The 20,048-nt window shown below is 40.2% G+C and overlaps 1 protein-coding gene and 1 long non-coding RNA gene across 3 annotated transcripts in view; one reads left to right on the forward strand and one right to left on the reverse strand.

The window, feature by feature from the left end:
• pcgf3 (polycomb group ring finger 3) overlaps positions 1 to 1,960 on the forward strand; it is a 72,871-nt gene extending 70,911 nt beyond the window's left edge. For both annotated transcript variants that reach the window (XM_085789239.1, XM_085789240.1), the window contains exons 9-10: positions 197 to 277; positions 1,370 to 1,960. In XM_085789239.1, the coding sequence (XP_085645365.1) occupies positions 197 to 277; positions 1,370 to 1,417 (129 nt within the window). In that variant the 3' untranslated portion in view covers positions 1,418 to 1,960. The remainder of the gene's footprint in view (positions 1 to 196; positions 278 to 1,369) is intronic.
• A 5,961-nt stretch (positions 1,961 to 7,921) lies between these two features.
• Positions 7,922 to 8,510, reverse strand: LOC146979394 (uncharacterized). Its single transcript, XR_015036868.1, has 2 exons — positions 8,333 to 8,510; positions 7,922 to 8,300 (listed from the first exon to the last, which is right to left on the reverse strand). It is a non-coding gene; the product is annotated as an uncharacterized LOC146979394 (long non-coding RNA).
• Between the last annotated feature and the right edge of the window lie 11,538 nt (positions 8,511 to 20,048).

Raw genomic sequence — 20,048 nt, forward strand, 5'->3', positions numbered from 1 at the left:
TTTGCTGCTGCAGCAAATCAATGGGATGCAGCCTGGAAATCCCACAATAAGTGGCTTTAACCCACTGTTTGTCATAGTGTGCCATGTTAACGTCCTCTGAGGGAGATGGAGATTCATCTCTCTGCTGTGAGGAAGCTCAAACTGTCTGTGGTCACAAATGTGTTCAGTAATTTACTGTCTTGTCTTCTTTTTATAGCTGGACATTTTATGCAATGAGGAAATCTTGGGGAAGGACCACACTTTGAAATTTGTTGTTGTGACAAGATGGAGATTTAAGGTGAGTCACACTCTGCTAAAATAAATGTTGTGACAGTTTTGACTGATTGACTGACTGAAGTGTTAATGAAGAAAATGTTTCTTATCAAACCTCAAACATAAAAAAAGACTGAGCTCTCTACATCTGTTAAAGGGATACTTCACCCAAAATTGATAATTCACCAATTTTCTACTCACCGTCATGCCGAGGAAGAGTTTGGAGAACTTTCAGCGTTATCAAAATGCTTTTGGAGTTCCAGGGGGGGGGGGTCCGGCTGGCAACAGATTTTCATATAATGGCGGCGGATAGAGTTCACTTTTGAATCGTCCAGAACACACACTATGAAACATCCAAATACCTCCATAATGCTCGTCCGTACTGACCTTGTGTCCTGAAGCCGCCACATGAAAAAGTTGTTGGGGAAAAATGTATGTGATCCCTGTTTTTAGCCTTGTTGTAGTAGTAGCTCCCAGTGGCTGCGCAAGATCTTTGGATCTTTTGGATGAATTATCCCTTTAAATGAAGCTGAGATCCCATTAATATTTTAAACCTACTGTAGGCTACTTGATTAAACTGAACTGCATTATTTGGAAGGCGTCCTCACCAACTGACCATCCACTAAGCCACGCCCCCTTTGGTTACTGTTGCTATGCCCGTCAAATACTGCATTCCAGAACATTCCAGAACCTCACCGATGCAGTTCACTATGGCAACGGTGTCAAATTTATGTTTCATCTGTTTCACCTTTGATCTCAGTTCTTGGCTAGATAGGCAGTGCTTTGTGAACTAAAAAACATAAACAAATATATACTATAAAGTGTAAACTTGGACACTTTCAGAGAAATACAAACTTATTTTAAAAGTTTGTTAGGCTACATTAAAGCTGTGTTTCTATGGTAACAACCACTGTCGCACCAAACGACAAAATCAGTGGCTCATAATTTACAATGTTTTGGAGCGAGTAGCTTTTGAGAGACCACAGCACCTGATGAAAATATACAGTAGCCTAGATCGACCTGCCACATTAAGTGTAATGTTAATTTTTCATTTTTAGTTTTCAAAAGGCAAAAAAAGACGTGAAATTCTGAGTTTGTTTTTGTGTTTTCCTTGCAGAAATCCCCCCTCCTGCTCCATTACAGACCCAAGATGGATCTGCTGTAGCTAAAAACGGACACAACGGTTGTTTCTTTCTTTTTAATTTTTGATTCTTTTGGCCCGGTGGCTGCAGACTGTGCCGCAACGTTTTTTTATTTATGCAAAGACGATCAATCAACCAACAACACCAAGCAAACGCCCGACGCTAAAAGTCAGCATAAGCCAGCAAATCGGGATCCAAAGGGGGGACAAGGGGACGAGTACAACACAAAACTGGCAACCTCCAGCACAGACACTGCAACACTGGCGTGTTTTTAGGAACTAAAACAACCATTTTTTTGTCCGCTACATCCTAGATATGTGAACAAAACAAAACAAAAGAAAAAACAAAAAAACAACAACAAAAAAACAAAAAACTGAAAAAAAAAACAAATGGAGAGAAAGCATATATTTATACTTTTGTACAGAAGAGACACATGGAACCAAGACACTACTGGTGCTCTGTTTACACGCAAACAAGATGTCGGGAATCACGTGACCGTCTTTTTGAGCTCCGTGCAGATTTCATCCTCCTGAGACAACGACTGAGAGAAGAGGAGGAAGTTTTTTTATATAAAAGGTGTTTTTTTTCTCTTCTTCTTCTTTTCACAATACACTCGACACGTCTTGGGAGCACAGAAAGTTTATGGAAAAGGTAAAGGTTATATAACAGGCATCAATTTTAAGCTGTTTATCAAGTAAATTGTCTCTGAATCTTTTTTTTTTTTTTTTTTTCCATTTTCATTTTGTTGGCTTTGTCTAATTTGCTATTGGGTTCTTGATGATTGTCAATTGTGAATAGGCTAAAAAAAAATTTGTGTAGTAATTTATGTTCTATATACCAATATTGTACATAAAAATGTCATTACAGAGAGAGAGATTGAAGAGAGTAAGAGAGACTTTAGACTGTTAAAAAAAGAAAAAGAAAGGAAACAGAGTGGATCCCAGAAGTGCTATCTATATGTCCGGAGGTGATAAATTAGGATTTTTAAAGACAGACTCACTATCAGTATCAAAATATATAAATGCATCTTTATGTTGTCTGAGAAAGACACAAAACAAATATATCAGATCCTTTGCCAGTTTGTGTGAATGTGGGGTCTAAGTATGTTACATTACTCTCATAGCATTAAAACAGAGACGAAGAAAGCTTCATAACTACCCCCGACCCTCCACCCACGCTCCTCATCTCACCTGCTTTCTTAAGATTGCAGTTTTTATTTTTTATCATTATCAACAAATTCTATCCTGAAGCTTCACAAAGAAAACACTCATGTCCGTAAATACCTGCAAGACATAACAAATGCAATATTTGTGCAGAGAACTAGTTCATTATCTTAGATCTCAAACCTGTTGAGTTCTGGCTCCATGCAGTCCTCGGTATCCGTCCTCGGGTTCCTGCAGCAGGCAGATGCTGATACACCCACATGTTTACAGCTTTTTAGTTTGAGCAGATGTTCACCTGCCTCCTTCAGTGCTATAGGGTTGTTATAACGTTCATTTTACTGCAAACTTCTCCCAAAGCTGCAAAAGTAATGATTTTTTTTTAAAAACAAATGTAAAGTAGGAGATGTCAGCCGGTTTGATGAAGTGCAGATTACTGATGTCACAGCTGATGTCGGGTCTCTTGGGTGTATTTCAGTTACTTGTCACTGCCAGCTGGAGCTGCAAATGCTTGAAAGTTGTGTTCAAGAAAAATCAGTTAAGGAACATTTCTAAAAAATTACAGTGAAAATAGTTTTTTTCTCACAAGAATCAGTATAAAACTTGGAATTTGTTTGCAGAATAGCCAGTGTTCAATTTATGAGTCTTTTTTTTAAAAAAAAGGAACAACTCGCAGATTCAGGTTTCGCACAGGGGCTGAGGTTTTTAGAACATTTTGATAATGAAATTCTGAATAAAATGGCCGGTGTTTGGTCATTTTTGGTGCTTATAAAAAAATTTGTGTGTTTCTAAATCTTGAGGAGGATTGTTCCTCAGGAGCGTTTGCTGTTCTTTAACTGTGCGACACAGCAAAACAAATGTTCTGTCAGATACGAGAGAAGAAAAAAAACAAGGTCTTAACTCACAAAGCAAAACTGTCTTCAACCTTCAACCACAACTGGATCCTTAAACGCCATGTCAGACCTCAAGTAGTATTACCTCACTGACCTGGGTGGTCAGTAATCACATGACCATTACTTACCCTTTTGCATTGTACCTGCCCACAACAAGCTGCTCTGTGTGTACTTTCACATGCAGGGTTCCTATGCATCCACATAATATTGGAACAAGTCAAACTACTCATAATACATGTACATTTACAGCCCACGTATCCTCCTCTTTACAGTCCTGTGTAGTGAGTACAGTCGTGTCATCCATCCATCCATCCATCCATCCATCCATCCATCCATCATACAAACAGCTGTCAGTGTTTAAAACCACAGTTTTAATCATTTTAGATGTGGAAGAAATGGAGAAATGTTTAGGAACCCTGCTGCAGAAGGACCTACCATGTTTTTTTGTTTTTTTTTAAAGCCTACAGGTCTGAACTGAACCAGCTCTACCAAAACCCCTCACACCATCTCTGCATGTTTCAAGGCCCTTGATCCAGTTACAAATGGAAAGTTCATTGTTTTTGGGTTTTTGATGCCAGTTACGTCCAAAATTAGATTTTTATTTTATCTTTTCAATTTCAAATATTTGGAGTCTTGTATTTTCTCCTATTTCTGTAAACATACAGAGATTTTATTTCAATCGACTGGGAAAACAACTTTTTTGAAGCCTAGTAGAAACAAACAAAAATCAGAAATTGCCAATTTATCAATTTAATAATATCATTATAAAACCAAAAACAATGAACAGTCATGTTTTGTTTTTCCTGGTGAAAGTTACTGCAAACGTACTGTAATAACTCAGTACTTTGATGTGAGAGCAGATTTGGTGTTTTTAAAGGATCATTTCATATAGAGACGAGGCCAGTGTCATGTAACTGTGCTGCAGTCGACCATCACACACACACACACACACACACCCTGGACTCACGCATCAGGCTTTTTAATCTTCTTATTCCATCGTCACGTCTTGAGTGTCGTCGTCGCCTCCTGTAAAACGTCCCAGTCTGTTTCTGATCAAATCTAAATGTACTTCAGCTTTTTTTTCTTTCGGGTGATTGTGCTGTAACACACCCACCAAGGTGCTACTGTAAACACAAATGTTATCAACACAAACACAAACACACACTGCATTGACTGGTTTGTACTGTGTAGAAAGGCTGGCATTGAAACTGAAACTGAGGTTTCATTTGTGCATTTTAACTCTCTAACTTTTGTTTCACATGGTTACGTTCACACTGCACCACTGTTCAGGTCCAATTTAGGTTTTCCTCTGGTGAATGGTCTGATCCAGATTCGACTTGTGTCATTTGAGATGAAACAGATGCAAAACAGAAAATGTACTTTTTTTTTTTTTTAACTGACAGACAAAACATTTGATGAGATCGTTTGAATTTTAACACAATTCAGCTGCAGTGTGAACAGAACCTGTCACTGTAGTTTTCTAGTTTTGTTTCATGAACCTTGAACCTGTGTGAGACGGAGGGGGAGGGGGGAGCTGATGGAAAGGGTGGGGTCATTTTTTTAGGGGGGGAAGAGAGGAAGCTTTGCCACAGTGATGGCGATCAGTGGTCTCTGGTGCTTTTCTCGGTGCTAACAACAACAACTTGGTTCTAACTCAAGACGGCTGCAAGAGAGATTCAGAAAAGCACTGTGCGGCAAAGATTTTCTCATTTTTCCCTTTGGGTCTTTGTTTTGTTTTCTTTTTTTGCTCTTTTCAGAGCTGGTGCAGATAAAGAAGGTGCTTTTTAAAAAAATATTATTATCTTTTTTTTCCCATCAGCTTTGGTTCGGATACTTGCCCAGGCAAACAAACAGAGGGAGTTTTAAATAAGTCAGAGACTGTGACGGGTCTAATGCTGTGAAGAATAAAAAAACAACTGGTGAGAAATGTAATTTCTAGCCCCCAATAGAAACTCTCACCTATTATCTAGCGACTTCTCCTGTGAGATGTTTGTGTCTCTGGGTCATGATTGAGAGTAGATTCGATCTCTAACACCTAATTGGCTTCTGCGACTTTAAAACATCCAACTATAAAATCATAAACAACTGATTTTTTATTTTTTTTTGTAAATGTTTCCAAAGATCTCTTGAGCTACTCAGAGATCTGACCTTCTCAACCACCACGGTGTGATACTGTCGGCTCCATCTTCCACCTCTTGTGCACCAGAATCGATCGATGTTCATGCTTTTTTTTTTTTTTTTTTTATAATTGAGCACCAACATTGAGACATCAGTGCCGCCACGCTTTGACGGCTGAGCTAAGAGGCTTACAGGAGGCTCGACTCTGCCCGGCTGCAGATACTATGGGGTCAGACATGGACTTGGGGAGGGGAGGGGGGTCTCGGGCCGGCGAGCGAGGCCGGGATCTGTCATGAGTTTCACCTCTTGTGCTGCTCATCTTCTTCTGCTTTGACCTTTGACCGTTTGTTATCTCCTGCCGGGGGTCCTCCAGGGCGATCCACGTGACATTTCAATTGGAGCGGATGTCACGGCCTCACGTGGACTGTCAGTAGGCTACCAGGCAGATTTGTGGTTCACCACCGTGATGTGAGGACGAGTAAACAATCCACTGTGGGCTGCTTCCTCTGCACACAGTTTGTGAAAATGGGGAGACGTCTCAGGAGCCCGCTCTCTGACGGCAGCAGCAGCAGCAGCAGCAGCGTTCATTTGGAGTTTGTTGGCAGCAGAATCACTCCTGGCAACTTAACATGGCTCCCGTGTGTTTACTCTGCTGTAATAAGTGTTCGCTTTGAGAACACGATGCTGCCTTTTGTTGCTCAGCTCGCTCTCTCCTTCACCTCCGTGTAGACGAGCATTGATCTCACAGGCGGCTTTGTGCAGGAGATCTTCAGGGTCGGCTTAAAGGGATAGTTCAACATTTTGGCAGATTCTCTTCTCACCATAATCCCTATAGTCATAGCAGTAGGTTATCATTAATTATCGGTGCATGTTGTTTTGAGATCCACGGGGCAGAGATGTGAGCTGCTCAGTGAACACAGTGGAGGTGAACGGTACAGGTCCATCCCTCAACAAATACACAATCCAACAACTCCAAAATGCTTGTGCATGAAATAATCATGTACTATAATTATGTAACATTATGACACATGAAGCAAATACTCAGAATTAGCTACTTATGCTTTTGAAATCACTTCGCCCAGCAGCCGTGTCTGCCTCGAAAACAACTCTTTATCGTAATGTTACATGATTGTTTCATAGCGTGGTGAATGTGCAGGTCGCAACTTCTCCACAGGAGCGTTTTGGAGTTGTTGGATTGTGTATTTGATGAGGGACAGGGGACCTGTACCGTTCACCTCCATTGTGTTCACTGAGCAGCTCGTGTCTCTGCCCCGCGGATCTGAAAACAATATGCAACGATAATTAAAGGTAATGAACCTACTGCTATGACTATAGGGATTATGGCAGTAGGCGAATTTGCCAACATGTTGAACAATCCCTTTAAAAGTGGTTCTCAAAGTGAGGTCTAGAGACCCCTCGAGGGTCCAGGAGGAGGGTCCTGGGGGTCTCTATGGAAAAATTGAGGCACTATTGTTTCAGAGGAGCTATTTGTGATTTTTTGCTATTGCTACATTGCTAGCGTTAGCATTAGCAGCTGTTTACGTACCCAGCTAGTTCTGCATCAAACTTTAATTCTTTACTCATCAATAACTGTCTCCATAGGTGGAAAGCAAAAATTATTTTGTTTTGTTTCTACCACCTTTTATGCTGTAGTTAGCATGCTAACTAGCTAGCGTAGGCCTAGTTGTCATTTTCCGATACCGAGTCACTGAATCGTCCAAGCTCCGCTGAACTAGCTTGCATTATAACCTCTTGTTTCATAACACAGCGGTGGCTGGTTCTTGCTAAGTAAAGAGGTGCTAATGCTAATTTTAGCTATGTAGCAATAACAAAGCATAGCTATAAAATTGTCTTCTTTTGTGTCAAAACATCTATAAAGCAGAAACCTTATCAGTTTGGGACCCTGGGACAAATCCTATCAAATCTGTGGTTTAATTAGTGGCAGTTAACGGGTCTTTGGTTGAGAACCACTGGACTAAAACATAGATTGTGTTAGCGCTGATGCTAATCGTTTCTGGAAACTCCCACACTCACGTGCACTGAATCGTCGCGTTGCCATTGTTGGTGCAGTTTGAGGAGAGAATGACTTCATATTTACGTACGAGTTGAAATTGGTCATCGCAGCTAACCTTACAGTGGCATACCCCCATGAGCCATAGCAGATGTCATCAATAAATCTGTCCAGTTTTGTATTATTGTTATTTATTTATGCTGATTAAGTGACTTCTGCAGTAGTTTCTTGGTTAATGCATTTTTTTAAAAGAGATTTGCTCCCTTTTTTTTCTACTTTGTGAAACCTGTACCGGACTCATGCATAAAATGGCTTAAATTATGAATTTGCAATTGAATTCCCTTATTTTGTATTCTTAGTGTGTTAATGTCTACACAATGCTCTGTCTGTGTATAACAAAACACATAGGTGTGTGAGTTTTTTTTAATTTCCTAGGTCAAGCGCAAAAAAAACAAAACAAAAAACCAACAAAAAAACTTATTTGTGTGAATCTGGCAATGTGGTTATTGTATTTGCAAGGAAAATGTGCAATATACGGTTCTCAGATGGTTCCAGGTTTCAGCGTAGAACTCCAATGTTTTAAGTTTTGTACTGTTTTTCTTTTTTCCAGTCAGTTCCTCAGGTCACTAAATGCCTTCTGGTCCTGAGGGTGACCAGGAAATCTCAGAACATACACTAATGCACCCGAAATACAAAACGACTGGATTTTACTTTAGTCTTGTCTCTCTCTCTCTCTCTCTTTTCTTCACCCCCCACCCCTCCTCTCTCTTTTGTTTTTCTGTGACGATTTTCTCAGACTTTGTTTTGTTTTTTATTTTCAGGTTAACACAGGCACTTATTCAGGTGTCCTTTTCCTTGCCTCATTTTGTATTATTGTTATTTATTGCACATGTAATGAACTGGTTTCCTTTGCCACATTTAATTCAAGGAGTTTTGGGTCTAGAGTGGGGCTGGAATTTCTTACATACAAAAACTACAGAGGCTTTTGTCAAATCTTAAGTGTGTATTTCATCAATAAATGCCTTTAAAAGTGTCTTTACGAGCATTAATTATGACTTCATTTCTCTCATCTGAACTTTTGACCCTTCACACTGTGATGCAAGAACTAAACAAAACAAAAACAAGCAGTTATATCAGTCAAAAGGACTGTTTGTCACTGACTGCTGCCTTCCAGATGTGCGGCAGATGTTTTATGTCAGGACAGTGGCAGGGCCTCAGGTTTCCATCTGCTCACTCTGCAGCTGCACATTCACCACATGTGGACATCCTGTTGTCCATCTCATCCTGCTCAAAAAACAACATAGGTTTAGGTAGGATTTCAAAGTTTTAAAATTCACTCACTGATATAAACACCTTCAGTTGTTTGATGTAATTAAATATTTAACCAAGAACGACGATGGCTGTACCTGTATTTTAGTATTATCCAGTAATATACAGTATTTTCAGTTTCTATAAACTGTATTTCAGACTGATAAATATACATATATGCGAGACTTAAAGATGTTTCATTAGCAGCTCATCCAACATGTTCTCCTCCTGAACTTCTTAGACGTTATACAGTATGTAAAAAAAAAAAAGTTAAATTCATCTGACACACAAACCGCTAAGGAAATAAAAGTCAGATATATTTGTTCAATGAACTCCATGTGTTGAACAGAAATTTAAAAAACATGAAAATAAATAATTGAATGTGTTAAAGAAAAACAAAGGAGTTGGTATAAAAAACAAAAGAATATAGAATATAATATAAAGAATATAAAAAGACATTATAGAACAGATATTCTCATTAAGATGCTAGATTAAAAAGATAAAATGAAGGCAGAGAGGGGTCGAGCAGTTTCTGTTTTAACCCGAGTACAGGTTTGATCTCCAGCTGTGTGAAGATACAGCTCAGGGTCTTTTCACCCTCTTTAGTCATAAGATCTACGGAGTTTAGTTCATGAAGTCTAGAGACCTGTTGGACTCATTAATATATGTACACCCCAAACTATTTAGGCAATAAATAAATCTTTGAAGCCGAGATTAATGTTGGGCGTCTCAGGGCCACAGGGCTAAATCGCACGGATGTAGTGAAAACTAGCTCCAACTGAAGCAACTATAAAAGTATAAATAATGTAGTTTATCACAGTCATAATGGTGCATGTGCAAGATTTGACTTTTACTTCAGGTTAATTCATGATACAGGATATTTTTACTTTGTCGTATTGATTCCTAAACTGAAAGGATCTGGGCTTCAACTGCAGGTTCATTTTGAGAAGTACAAAAAAAAAAAAAAGATTTTATGGCAACGATTGGTCGAAGAATCTCAAACCCAAGTTTCATAAACAGCAGCTGGTGTTTCTCATAAAGTTCATTGTTAGAGAGTTGGTTTGGTCCCTGTTGGTCAAACGTGTGATGAGTTTGGAGCTGATGGAGAACCCTGTCAATATTTCACTGCAGACAGATTAAAATAATTGATCATTCTCAAACACCATTTCACACCCAACTGGTTCCAAGCCTGAACCGTTGTGGCTTCTGTCACAGCTGTTATCAGGTTTGGGTTTGAGTTCAGAGCTGCAGCTGATAGGCTTCATCACAGCATCATAGCATCATTAAAATCTGTTAATTCTGCATTCATGAAGTTTCTAATGTTCAGTTTTTGTGCCATAATGATCATCAACAAAGTCCTGGATCCGCACAGGAAACAGTTTCTGAAGCCGCAGCAGCAGCAGCAGCAGCAGTGTGAACAGACTTCACTGTAATATGTATGAACATTAAACATAAATGGACATCTTTAATCTTCTACACAGTGCCACTGAAAAACTTAATTATTCATTTGAAATGATAAATATACGACTTCCCTTCAGCTGCCGCTCGCTCGCAGCCCGAGCAGAAATTACTCTCCGAAGACAACAGGATGTGATGCGTTGTTTGTTTTCTCAGGACCATTAGATGGCAGCTATTTCAGTCGGTACATGTGGGCGGAGAGCTCAGATGTGTGAAATGAGAAGAGGAAGAACCACATTATTGACTCATTAATCGAGGCCCTGGTGTGGAGACTGAGGGTTTCTTTTATTTTCCATCGATGGGGTGCCGTTACTACACCGGCGGGGGCACAAGGAGTCGTGATGATGTAATTCTTTGGCTTCAAACTCTTGTTTTTATGACTTTAAAGTATCGGTAATTAAAATAAATGAAATAAAGAGTGGCTTTGAAGGTCAGAGTGGGCTGCTCCATCATTACCATCTTGGCAGTGTTTGACTCCCCCCCCGCCCAACTCCCAGCCAGTCCAAAATGGACAAAGAGGAGGAGCCTGTTCAGAAATCCAAGCCAAATTTAAATGAGTGAACTATAAAAAGGATTTGCCCCCTGCTGCAGTCATCATGGGGAAGGAAATTAGCCGTAGGGAGACCAAAGCTGTTTCTGCACCAGGCTGTAAACATGTTTATTTCTGCACATTTTAACATGGGAGTCTATGGAGATTGACTCAGTCTAGTGGTCAGGAGAGGAACTGCAGCACCAGGTGCAGATTTCAAAAGCTTAAATGTCAAACTATCGAGAATTTCAGAATAAAAGCCAGAGATCTGATGAAATGTAGATACATGTGTCAACACAGAAACTATTTTCTCATAATTAAAGCAGAATTAAAAGGAATGTTTGTGTTAATATAAGTCTTAAATAGTTATATCTTCCGACGGCAATCACTTTTATAGAGTGTTTGGTCTGAAACACGGGTCTGTCAGCCACTCTGCTCTGCTGTAAGCCGAGGAGAAAACTTTCCTTGTATCCTACAACCTTTATCCAATGAGGAGAGAGAACGGCATAAAGGGGCGGTCCTCTCTGTGTGTGCAGCCAAGGGATGCATGTGAATGCGGTGACGTAGGGACGAGGGCGGGGGCTGCTAACTCCAATCGGCTGACAAGAAGTTAGCCAAAACGACCGGATCGCTTACTGAATGTTAATTTGAATGTGTTGCTGAGACTCTTTTCACGTCATGCTGGTTGTGGTATTGTGTTGTCCTTTGTTTATTTATGTATTTATTCACCATGGCTAGGTGCAACTGCAAACTGAATTGCCCATTGGGATCAATAAAGTTTTCTCTATCTCTATCTACTTCTGCTTTAACTTTACTCCAAACACTGGTTTGTCTTTGAGTCTTTGCATCATTTCTTTCATTTTACACATTAACAGCATTTCATTTCAGATGAAAACACTGTATATTACATCACATTTACACATGAGTCTCAACAGCCTCAAATTATTATTAACCCTTTATGTGCCTGGGTGTTTACTTAGATCATTGGAGCTTGTTGTTGAACTGTTTAATATGTTGTTTTGTCTTATTTGTTCATTTTTGTGCGTTTTATTCTCTCATATTCTCTGAGGTGTGTTAATTGCTGTTTTTATCCAACTTTATTCCAACTTTTTATTCTGTAAAGTACTAAATTTCACTGTTCCAGTTTAAACCCAACAATAGCAAATTAGCTTGGCTTCAGCACTACAGTACAGTAGACTAACATTACCAGCTCATTTTGCACTATTTTCCAAGACATGGAAAGTGAAAGTAAAGTTCTTGACTTGTATTTGTAAAATTGACATTTTGAATGCATGACTTTTGCTGTGTGTGCAGTATTTTTGCACAGCGGTTATTATCCAACCGATCCATTTAAACCCTTCTCCAGCTCTGCAGTATTATCGAGTTGTGCTGAAGTTGCCTCCACAGTGAAGCACATGTACATCCAGTGCTGTGCTACTCTCTAATTGGGTGGAGGTGTCCTTAAACCACCCTCCTCCTCCACTTCAGCCCCAACTCGCTGACAGCTCGGAGGTTACAGCGGATCAGGGGGCGTCTGAGCCAACACCATGGAAGAACAAGAGTCCTCCTCGTCCTGGGCGACCCGCTCGATGTGGTTCGATGCCGGCAGGAGGTAAGTGGAGGGGTTGGTGAGTGTCACAGTGTCTTTCTTTTTTCTATTTCCTCAGCGCTCCAGCGCCCAGGCTCTGTTGATGTGTCTAGACAGCCATGGGCGGGATGTCAAGGAGAGCGGCCCCTTGCTGCATGATCTCCTCAGTCCTGGTCTTGGTTTTGACAGCAGCCTCCACCCGTCCCGTCTGCCCTCGGCTGCAGGAGAAAGAGAAATCAGAGCCTTGTTCTGCACTGGTAGTTACCGTGGCCTCTGTAAAAATCAGATCAGACAGGACAGGAGCTCAGAGTTGGGTCTTTACCATTAAATTACAATTAGTTTCTCTTTGCTAGATGATTTATCCTGCTTATGTGGTAAAGATAAAGACTCCCAGCTCTGGATATAGATTATTTGGCACTGGAGAAAATTTGATACTATCAGAGTGTGGCAACTCTTTTTAACTATGCAGGAAGAATGGAGTGCGTACTGTATCCATCTATTATTCCTAAACTGTATTATTTATTTAATTTCATTTAATTCCTCCTTTTGTTTATTATTTGTCCATTCATCTTTTTTGTTGCACTGAATCTATCTACATGTCTCTAATCAATCAGAAATTGACCGATTGGGGGCGGGGCTCCTCTGTCCACGAGTAGAACAAGTCAAAGCCTGATTGAGCCCATTATTGCTGCTGTTTTGTTTTATTTTGTGTCATTGTTTGTATGTATGTATTCAAGAACTTTGTGAGTTCTCTCTGTGAGAAGCACTTTACGAATAAATGTTACTTACTTAAACCCAATTAGAGTTACCAGACATGCTGGTTTGGGGCAAAAATTTATCAAATATATCTTATCAAATGACTCCAGCTGGGCCAGCTGCCAGCAGTCCTGTCAAGATAAAGGTATAAAAGCCTGAAAATCTCCTCTCAGTGGATGTGAGGGTCTAAGGCCAGAGGATGTTGTTATGATGCCATGCAAAGCCCTTTGAGACAAACTGTTTGTGAAAATGGGCTATACAAATGAAATTGCCTTGCCTTGCCTAAATTAGAGTAATTGTTTCAGTGATGCTTACATTTTATAGGACTTTAAATACTTAAAAAGACCTTGAACAAAAAAAGAGATTACAATTAGTTATGTTTCACCAGTACACTGAGTATAATAATAACAATTATGATACAAAATCTCACTCAGCCACAAAATTGAACCTTGAGTTAATGTTTGAGACGATCGCACCTTAGAGATAAGACACACAAAAAAACTTGCAGGTTCAGATGAATTTCATTTTCCTGTTGTCAATAAAATCTTTGTTTTTTTGTTCTTATTTCTTTTCATTTACCTTCAGCTCTTCTCCTGCAGCGCTGCCTCAGGTTGTTGCTGCTCTGTGTGAACACAAAGGTCAATAATTAATTAACAAAGACACAGCGATCAGACCACACTGTAAAAAAAAGATAGAACACAACTAAAAACTTCTAAAAAGCATTTGAAGTGTTTATTGTTTTGTGGTCTGCATTGAAGGAACCGTCCATGATGAGTCTTTGGTTCTAAAATAATAGATAAATTAATAAAATAAAAATCAAAGAGTTTTCTCCTAATTAAATTCAGTCGTAACCATTTCTGATAACGAAGAGGTGACTCTAATTATATGAAGGTTGTGTCTTTGTCTGCAGATGTTTATTAGCTGCGATAATGAGACATAAATAACTCTTTAAAGATAAGAGCTGCAGACGGAGACACCACTCAGAGACTCTTTGAAACAATTAGCCTTCAGATCAAAGCAAACAAAAAACCAGAGAGCAGAACGAACTCTTCAGGAGACGAGTCGACGTCCTCGTCCTCAGTGTGTGAGAGGACGAAGCAAAAAACAAAGAGACAGAGGCTGAGTTTTGGTTTAATCGTTGAGGTTTTTGTAAAAAAGTAGAGGATGAACAACTTCAGCCTCAGTTTATTTCTGTTTTCTGGTGACTCTGGTGTCTTGGTTTACGGGTCTCCTTCTGCTGCAGCGGTTGGACTCCACTGGTGCGGACCACATGGAGGCAACTGCTGCAGCAACATCTCAGAAGGGGTGAGACACTTCTTGCGCCCACCACATTCCCCCCTGTGGCTCTGCACGCCAGACACATGTACTGTGTGACTACGGGAGGGTTTCAGGTTTCAAAGGTGCATCTGGTTAAGTCTCGAGAGATTGGTGCAAATATTGTATACTGTTCAGAGTACTCAACTTGTATCTGCTGCAGCTGTTGGACTCCACTGGTGCGGACCACATGGAGAGAACTGCTGTAGCAAGGTTTTAAACTCCTGTTTAAAACCTAAAATCTTGATTGCACGACAGGCAACTGTAGTGTGATCAGGAGTAGTTTGACCTCTGCTTGTCATATATCATATATCAATTTGTTTATTTCGGGCATGTCAATTTAAATCATCATCATCACACTTCATCTTAGTTCAAATAATAGAATACACATGGCCGAAAGGGAAAGCGGGAGAAGCAAAAGCTTATCTAGTCCCGCCCCCATAACCCCATTGTCGGCTGCAACTGTAGCCGGACATGACTTCCACACACTCCCACAGGACCCGCTGCTTCCGGATGTGGCCCACTGACACTGCAGGGTGGATGCCTCAACTGCTGGCTCAGGTGCCGGCAGCAGCGGCTAGTCGGTCCGGTCCCAGCCTTACAGGTGTCTCCTCCCTGGGAGCGGGGGGCGATCCTATGCCGGAGACCCGAGGCCACCTGTCCGCCCCCAGTGGAAGTCAAAAGAGGTCGGTTGAGATGTCTGTCATGGTGTCTGGAGACCGGCCCTTATCCCTCCACCTCTCAATTCGCGCATTCTTGCGCCCACCACATCCCCCCTGTGGCTCTGCACCAGACCAGCACTAGTGCAGAGCCACAGGGGGGAACTGCTGTAGCAACATCTCAGAAGGGGTGGGACACTCTTCTCTGTCCCGACTGACTTTTAACTATAGGGCTGAGTCGCTTGAAATGCTTCAGAAAAAAAGTTGTAGTGGTTAGGGATCAAACCTGGTCTGAACCACGTGTCAACAGGTGAGCTCCTCAGGGACACACACACACAGAAGAAGTCATATATCATAACACACACACACACACACTACAGGTTTCTGTGTTGTCACTGCTCAGTGTCGCTTGTAATCTGACTGTCATTATTTTACTAACTGTGACAGTTTAACTTTAGTTTTGTCGACATTTCCTGTTTCTTAAAACCTGTAAAAAGCAGATTAAAGGACGACTTTGTGATTTTTCATCTCGTCTGTCTCATCCATTTGTTCATACGGTGTTCAGTGTCCGTTTATTTCTCTCTTTTCCATCGGTTAAAAATGATTCATGAGCTGAGAGAGAGTTTCTTCGTTCCTTTGAACAGAGACATAAAACGTACAAAACAAGAGACAGACGTCGTCTCATCCACAGTCAGATCTTCTTTCTTAAATTCTGAACTAGATGCTCTGAATCTCTCAAATTGAATAAAACTAAGAGTAAATTTATAAACCTGTTGTTTTCATGTCATGTGTGAGTTTAGTTTATTTCACTATAAATGTTACATGAGCTGCAAATAAACCTGAAAACTTTTCCTTGAAGTCAAAGCCCTGGTTTTCTTCTTCTCCAACTACAAAGAGACATTTTCAGTCTTTTCTCTCTGTTCGTCTCTTTTCTTTCTCTCCTGCTCAGTCGGAGACGTCAGGACTCAGTTTCCTCCCTGAGGATCAGAAATCCTTTCTCTGCTCTTCATCCTTGTACTGTAAAAAAAGAAAAGAAAAAGAAAAATAATCCTACAAACTTAAAAATGTCAGACTTGTACTTATGTTATTTTCTAAATCTTTGTTGATCACAGCTGGAAAATCTTTGGACTGCACTGAGCCATAAGAAAAGTTTAACACTAATAAAGTTTGACTGATGAATCATCTATATCACTTTTAAAAACGTACTACATGTTCTTTTAAGAGACAAGACTCAAACTAGGTTTAATAAAAACAGGAGACACAGCTGTTTTCACTAAAACTGAATAAAAAATATATTTGATTTATCAAGTAGCAGCTTTAACTTCTGGATCATTTATCACAGTTGTTTTTTTAACTGATTAATTCCACAATATTTCAGCATCAATATCAATATCAAAACTAAACTAAACACAAAATGCCTGTTTCTAAAAATGTATTTTATGCCAAAACTCAAAAATGCATTTGGACCTAATAATAAAAACTCTTAATAACACATTTGACACAATAAACAAAATTAAGGGGAAAACAAACAAACTTCCACTTGTTTTTACAATAAAAAGCTCAATTAGCATCTTCATTCCTTCTTGGGAGGAGACAGACTTCCTGTTTCCCACCACTTCCTTTCAACCCCATAATCTCCTCCTCCTCCCCGTTCCTCAGATTGTTCTGAAGGTAAGGACGTCGATAAAGAAAAAAAAACTTCCTGTATTGATCGTGCAATCTGAACAAACTCCTCATCGACCCGTCCTCTGCTGCTTCACACCTTCACTGTAAAAAAAAAAACTCATTAAGTTCGCAGGTTCAGTTTCATAGTCTGAGTCTGAGACCAACGATGTGTTTCGTTTCTTCAGCTCCAGTTTAGAAAGTACCAAACTGTCCGGATTTCTGTCTTTACATAACGCACCAAATTTTTACATTTTCTTCATTAAAAAAAGTGCAACACCCACAACTGAAGCAATAATTATGTAACAACTTATTACAAAATGCGAAGTTTATTACATATTGCGTTCAAGAAATGTATTACAAAATGTGACAGATTCTTACAAAATATGGTGTTATTACCTAATGTGGTGCTACAGGAAGTTTTCAGCAGCTGATGACTTTTTGTTTTAAAATACAAAAACGGAAGATCAGAATGACTTTTTACTGTGAAAACAAAATAATTATAATGAAGTTCCATAATCTCTAAATGAAGTCTGGAGCAACGAGCTGCTGAAGATCACGTTCATGTCTCAGGAGGCTGGAATAGAATAACCTGTGGAGAACATGCACAAACCTAGAACCCTCTCGCTGTGAGTTCAATCCACTGTGCCACCGCGCCGCCCTGCACACAGGCCATTAATGTCAAATCAAGTCCAACTCCCACTTTAAAATTAAACCTTAAAGCAGAAGTAAGCGATATTTTTTTGTTAATATAAGTCTTAAATAGTTATATCTTCCGACAGCAATCACTTACATAGAGTGTTTGGACCGAAACACGGGTCTCTCAGTCCCTCTGCTCTGCTCTGAGCCGAGGAGAAAACTTTTCTCGTATCCTACAAGTTTTATCCAATGAGGAGAGAGAACGGCATGAAGGGCTGTGTGTGCAGCCAAGGGATGCGCCTGAATGTGGTGACGTAGGGACGAGGACCAATAGATCCATGACGAGGGCGGGGGCTGCTAACTCCATCGGCTGACAAGACGTTATGGTGCGTTCAAGGCAGCCCGTAACTCGTGTTTTTCCGACCTGTGAAGGCGTACCAGTTCGATCTGGTACGAGTTCACGGGTCGGAAGTTACGAGTGGCCGTTATAGTGACTTTCACAGGTAAAACAGGTCGGAAAAACACGAGTGGGTTGTCTGGAAAGCTACAAAGTCGTAAGTCGTGACTTGAAGCTGTAATTTACGGTTTCAAAAGCCTGCCTGGAACGCAGCATTAGCCAAAACGACCGGATCGCTTACCTCTGCTTTAAAGACTCAACTCTGTTCCCAAATCCTGAGAAAATCTCCCTAATTTACCCCCATTTCCAATCTCTCTCTCACGCACACGCACACGCACACGCACATGCACACACACAGTGGCCGGCCTGCAGGACGGGTTTAGCTCTTTGCACTTCAGCTATTGTGTAAAAAAGTGGATTTATTTTCCATCTCTTCACCATTTTAGCATCAGACTTCCTCACTCTGGATATTTATAGATTATTTCCATCATCAAAAAACTGAATATATATTTATATTTAAGTATTTACAGCAGGACTTTAATGCTCTTTCCTCCCTCGGGAACTGCAGGAGACCAGAGTTGTGGTTTTACTGGGCGGCTCCCAGTGAGTGATGGTGAGTGAATATACTGTTTTTGCTCATCATGCAAAATGCTAAAAAAAAAAAAACAGAACCCTAAACAAAACAAAACACAAGAATATCAAAATTATTGAATCCTTGTAGATGAATGTCTTGCAGCTTCCTCAGGTTTATTAATCTCTCTCTCTCTGCTCTGCTCTGGGGAAAGTCAAGATTTCAAATAATTTCCTGGGGAAGAGAGTCAAAGCAATTTTCTCCACACTGCAATTTGGAGCGAGCGAGATGCACAAACAATCTGAGCTGAAGTAGGGGGAAGAAAAACAAAAGAGACCCCGGCTCTCGCTGTGATTTCGAGAGCTCACACACATACACACACATGGGGGGAGAAAACGCTGCTTCTCTTTGAGTTCACAGTAGAACAAGAGGCTGTTAGCGGCAGCAGCATTTATTTACTTTCTCTCAGGGCGTCCAAACCACCTGGGGCTCCATTAAGCTGCTGTTTAATCATCACACAGGTGGGAGAAGAAGAACGAAGCTACTGCTGCATGATGGGATTCATGCAACACAACAGGAAGAGGAAGGAGAAGAAGGAGGAGGAGGAGGAGGACTGGGTGGTCCTGTGGTGTTTGCAGTGGGGATTTCTCTACCCACTCATTTAGCCATTTAGTCCATTTAGAGCCTGTACATGAAGCCATAAAATGCAAATTTTTGACAACAGGTCCGCAAACTCATCAAATACACAATCCAACAACTCCAAAACGCTCTGGTGGACAAGTTGTGACCTGCACATTCACCACGCTATGAGATAATAATTACCATTACCAGAGTCGGTAAGAAGAGACATGAAGATGGCAGCATCACTACACATCCGCAGGTGTTCAGGTCCAGATGGGACATTTATCAGCTCTGAGAGTTTCAGGAGCCCCTAAGACAGAGACTGACTTCTAGATATTTAGCACGATCTAGTTTTACAACTCTTCAGAGTAGAAATCAGAGTAGAAAAGCCACACCACAGACCACTGAGAGACTGATCTGGGCCACAAGGACCGTAGGAATTCACTGACTGTGGAGGTACATTTGTGTCTTTATTCTTCAATCAAAAAAAGTTGGTTTAAACAAAAAAGATATTTTCAATCAAAACAAACTGCACTTCAATCAAAAAACAAACAAAACAAAAACATTTTGAAAAAACTTTTTGAATGCAAAAACAATATTTGAGACTCCAAAAATTACATTTGAACCCTATTTTTCTTTGATTGAAAAGGTTTTTTTGATTGAAGTGAGTTATTATTTAATAATAATAAAGACACAAATACCCATAATATGGCCCAAATACAAAAAAGATGACTTTAATCCAATCTAAACAAAATCTTAATTCACCTCAATCAAAAAAACCAACAACTTTTAAATAAAAGGAAAAAAGTGCTCAATTGCAATTTTTTGGGTGTCAATTTTTTTTTTAAGAGCTGATTTATAACCAAAAGATCAGAAAAAGTTTGATAGGAAGTGAGAAATGAGCAGGGCTGTAAATAAAAAGTTACACACACAGTATCAAACTGCTCCTCCTACTGAAACAAAGTCCAAC

This window comes from Trachurus japonicus, chromosome 10, assembly GCF_045865225.1.
Source record: "Trachurus japonicus isolate A0001 chromosome 10, Traja_1.0".
Lineage (NCBI taxonomy): Eukaryota > Metazoa > Chordata > Actinopteri > Carangiformes > Carangidae > Trachurus > Trachurus japonicus.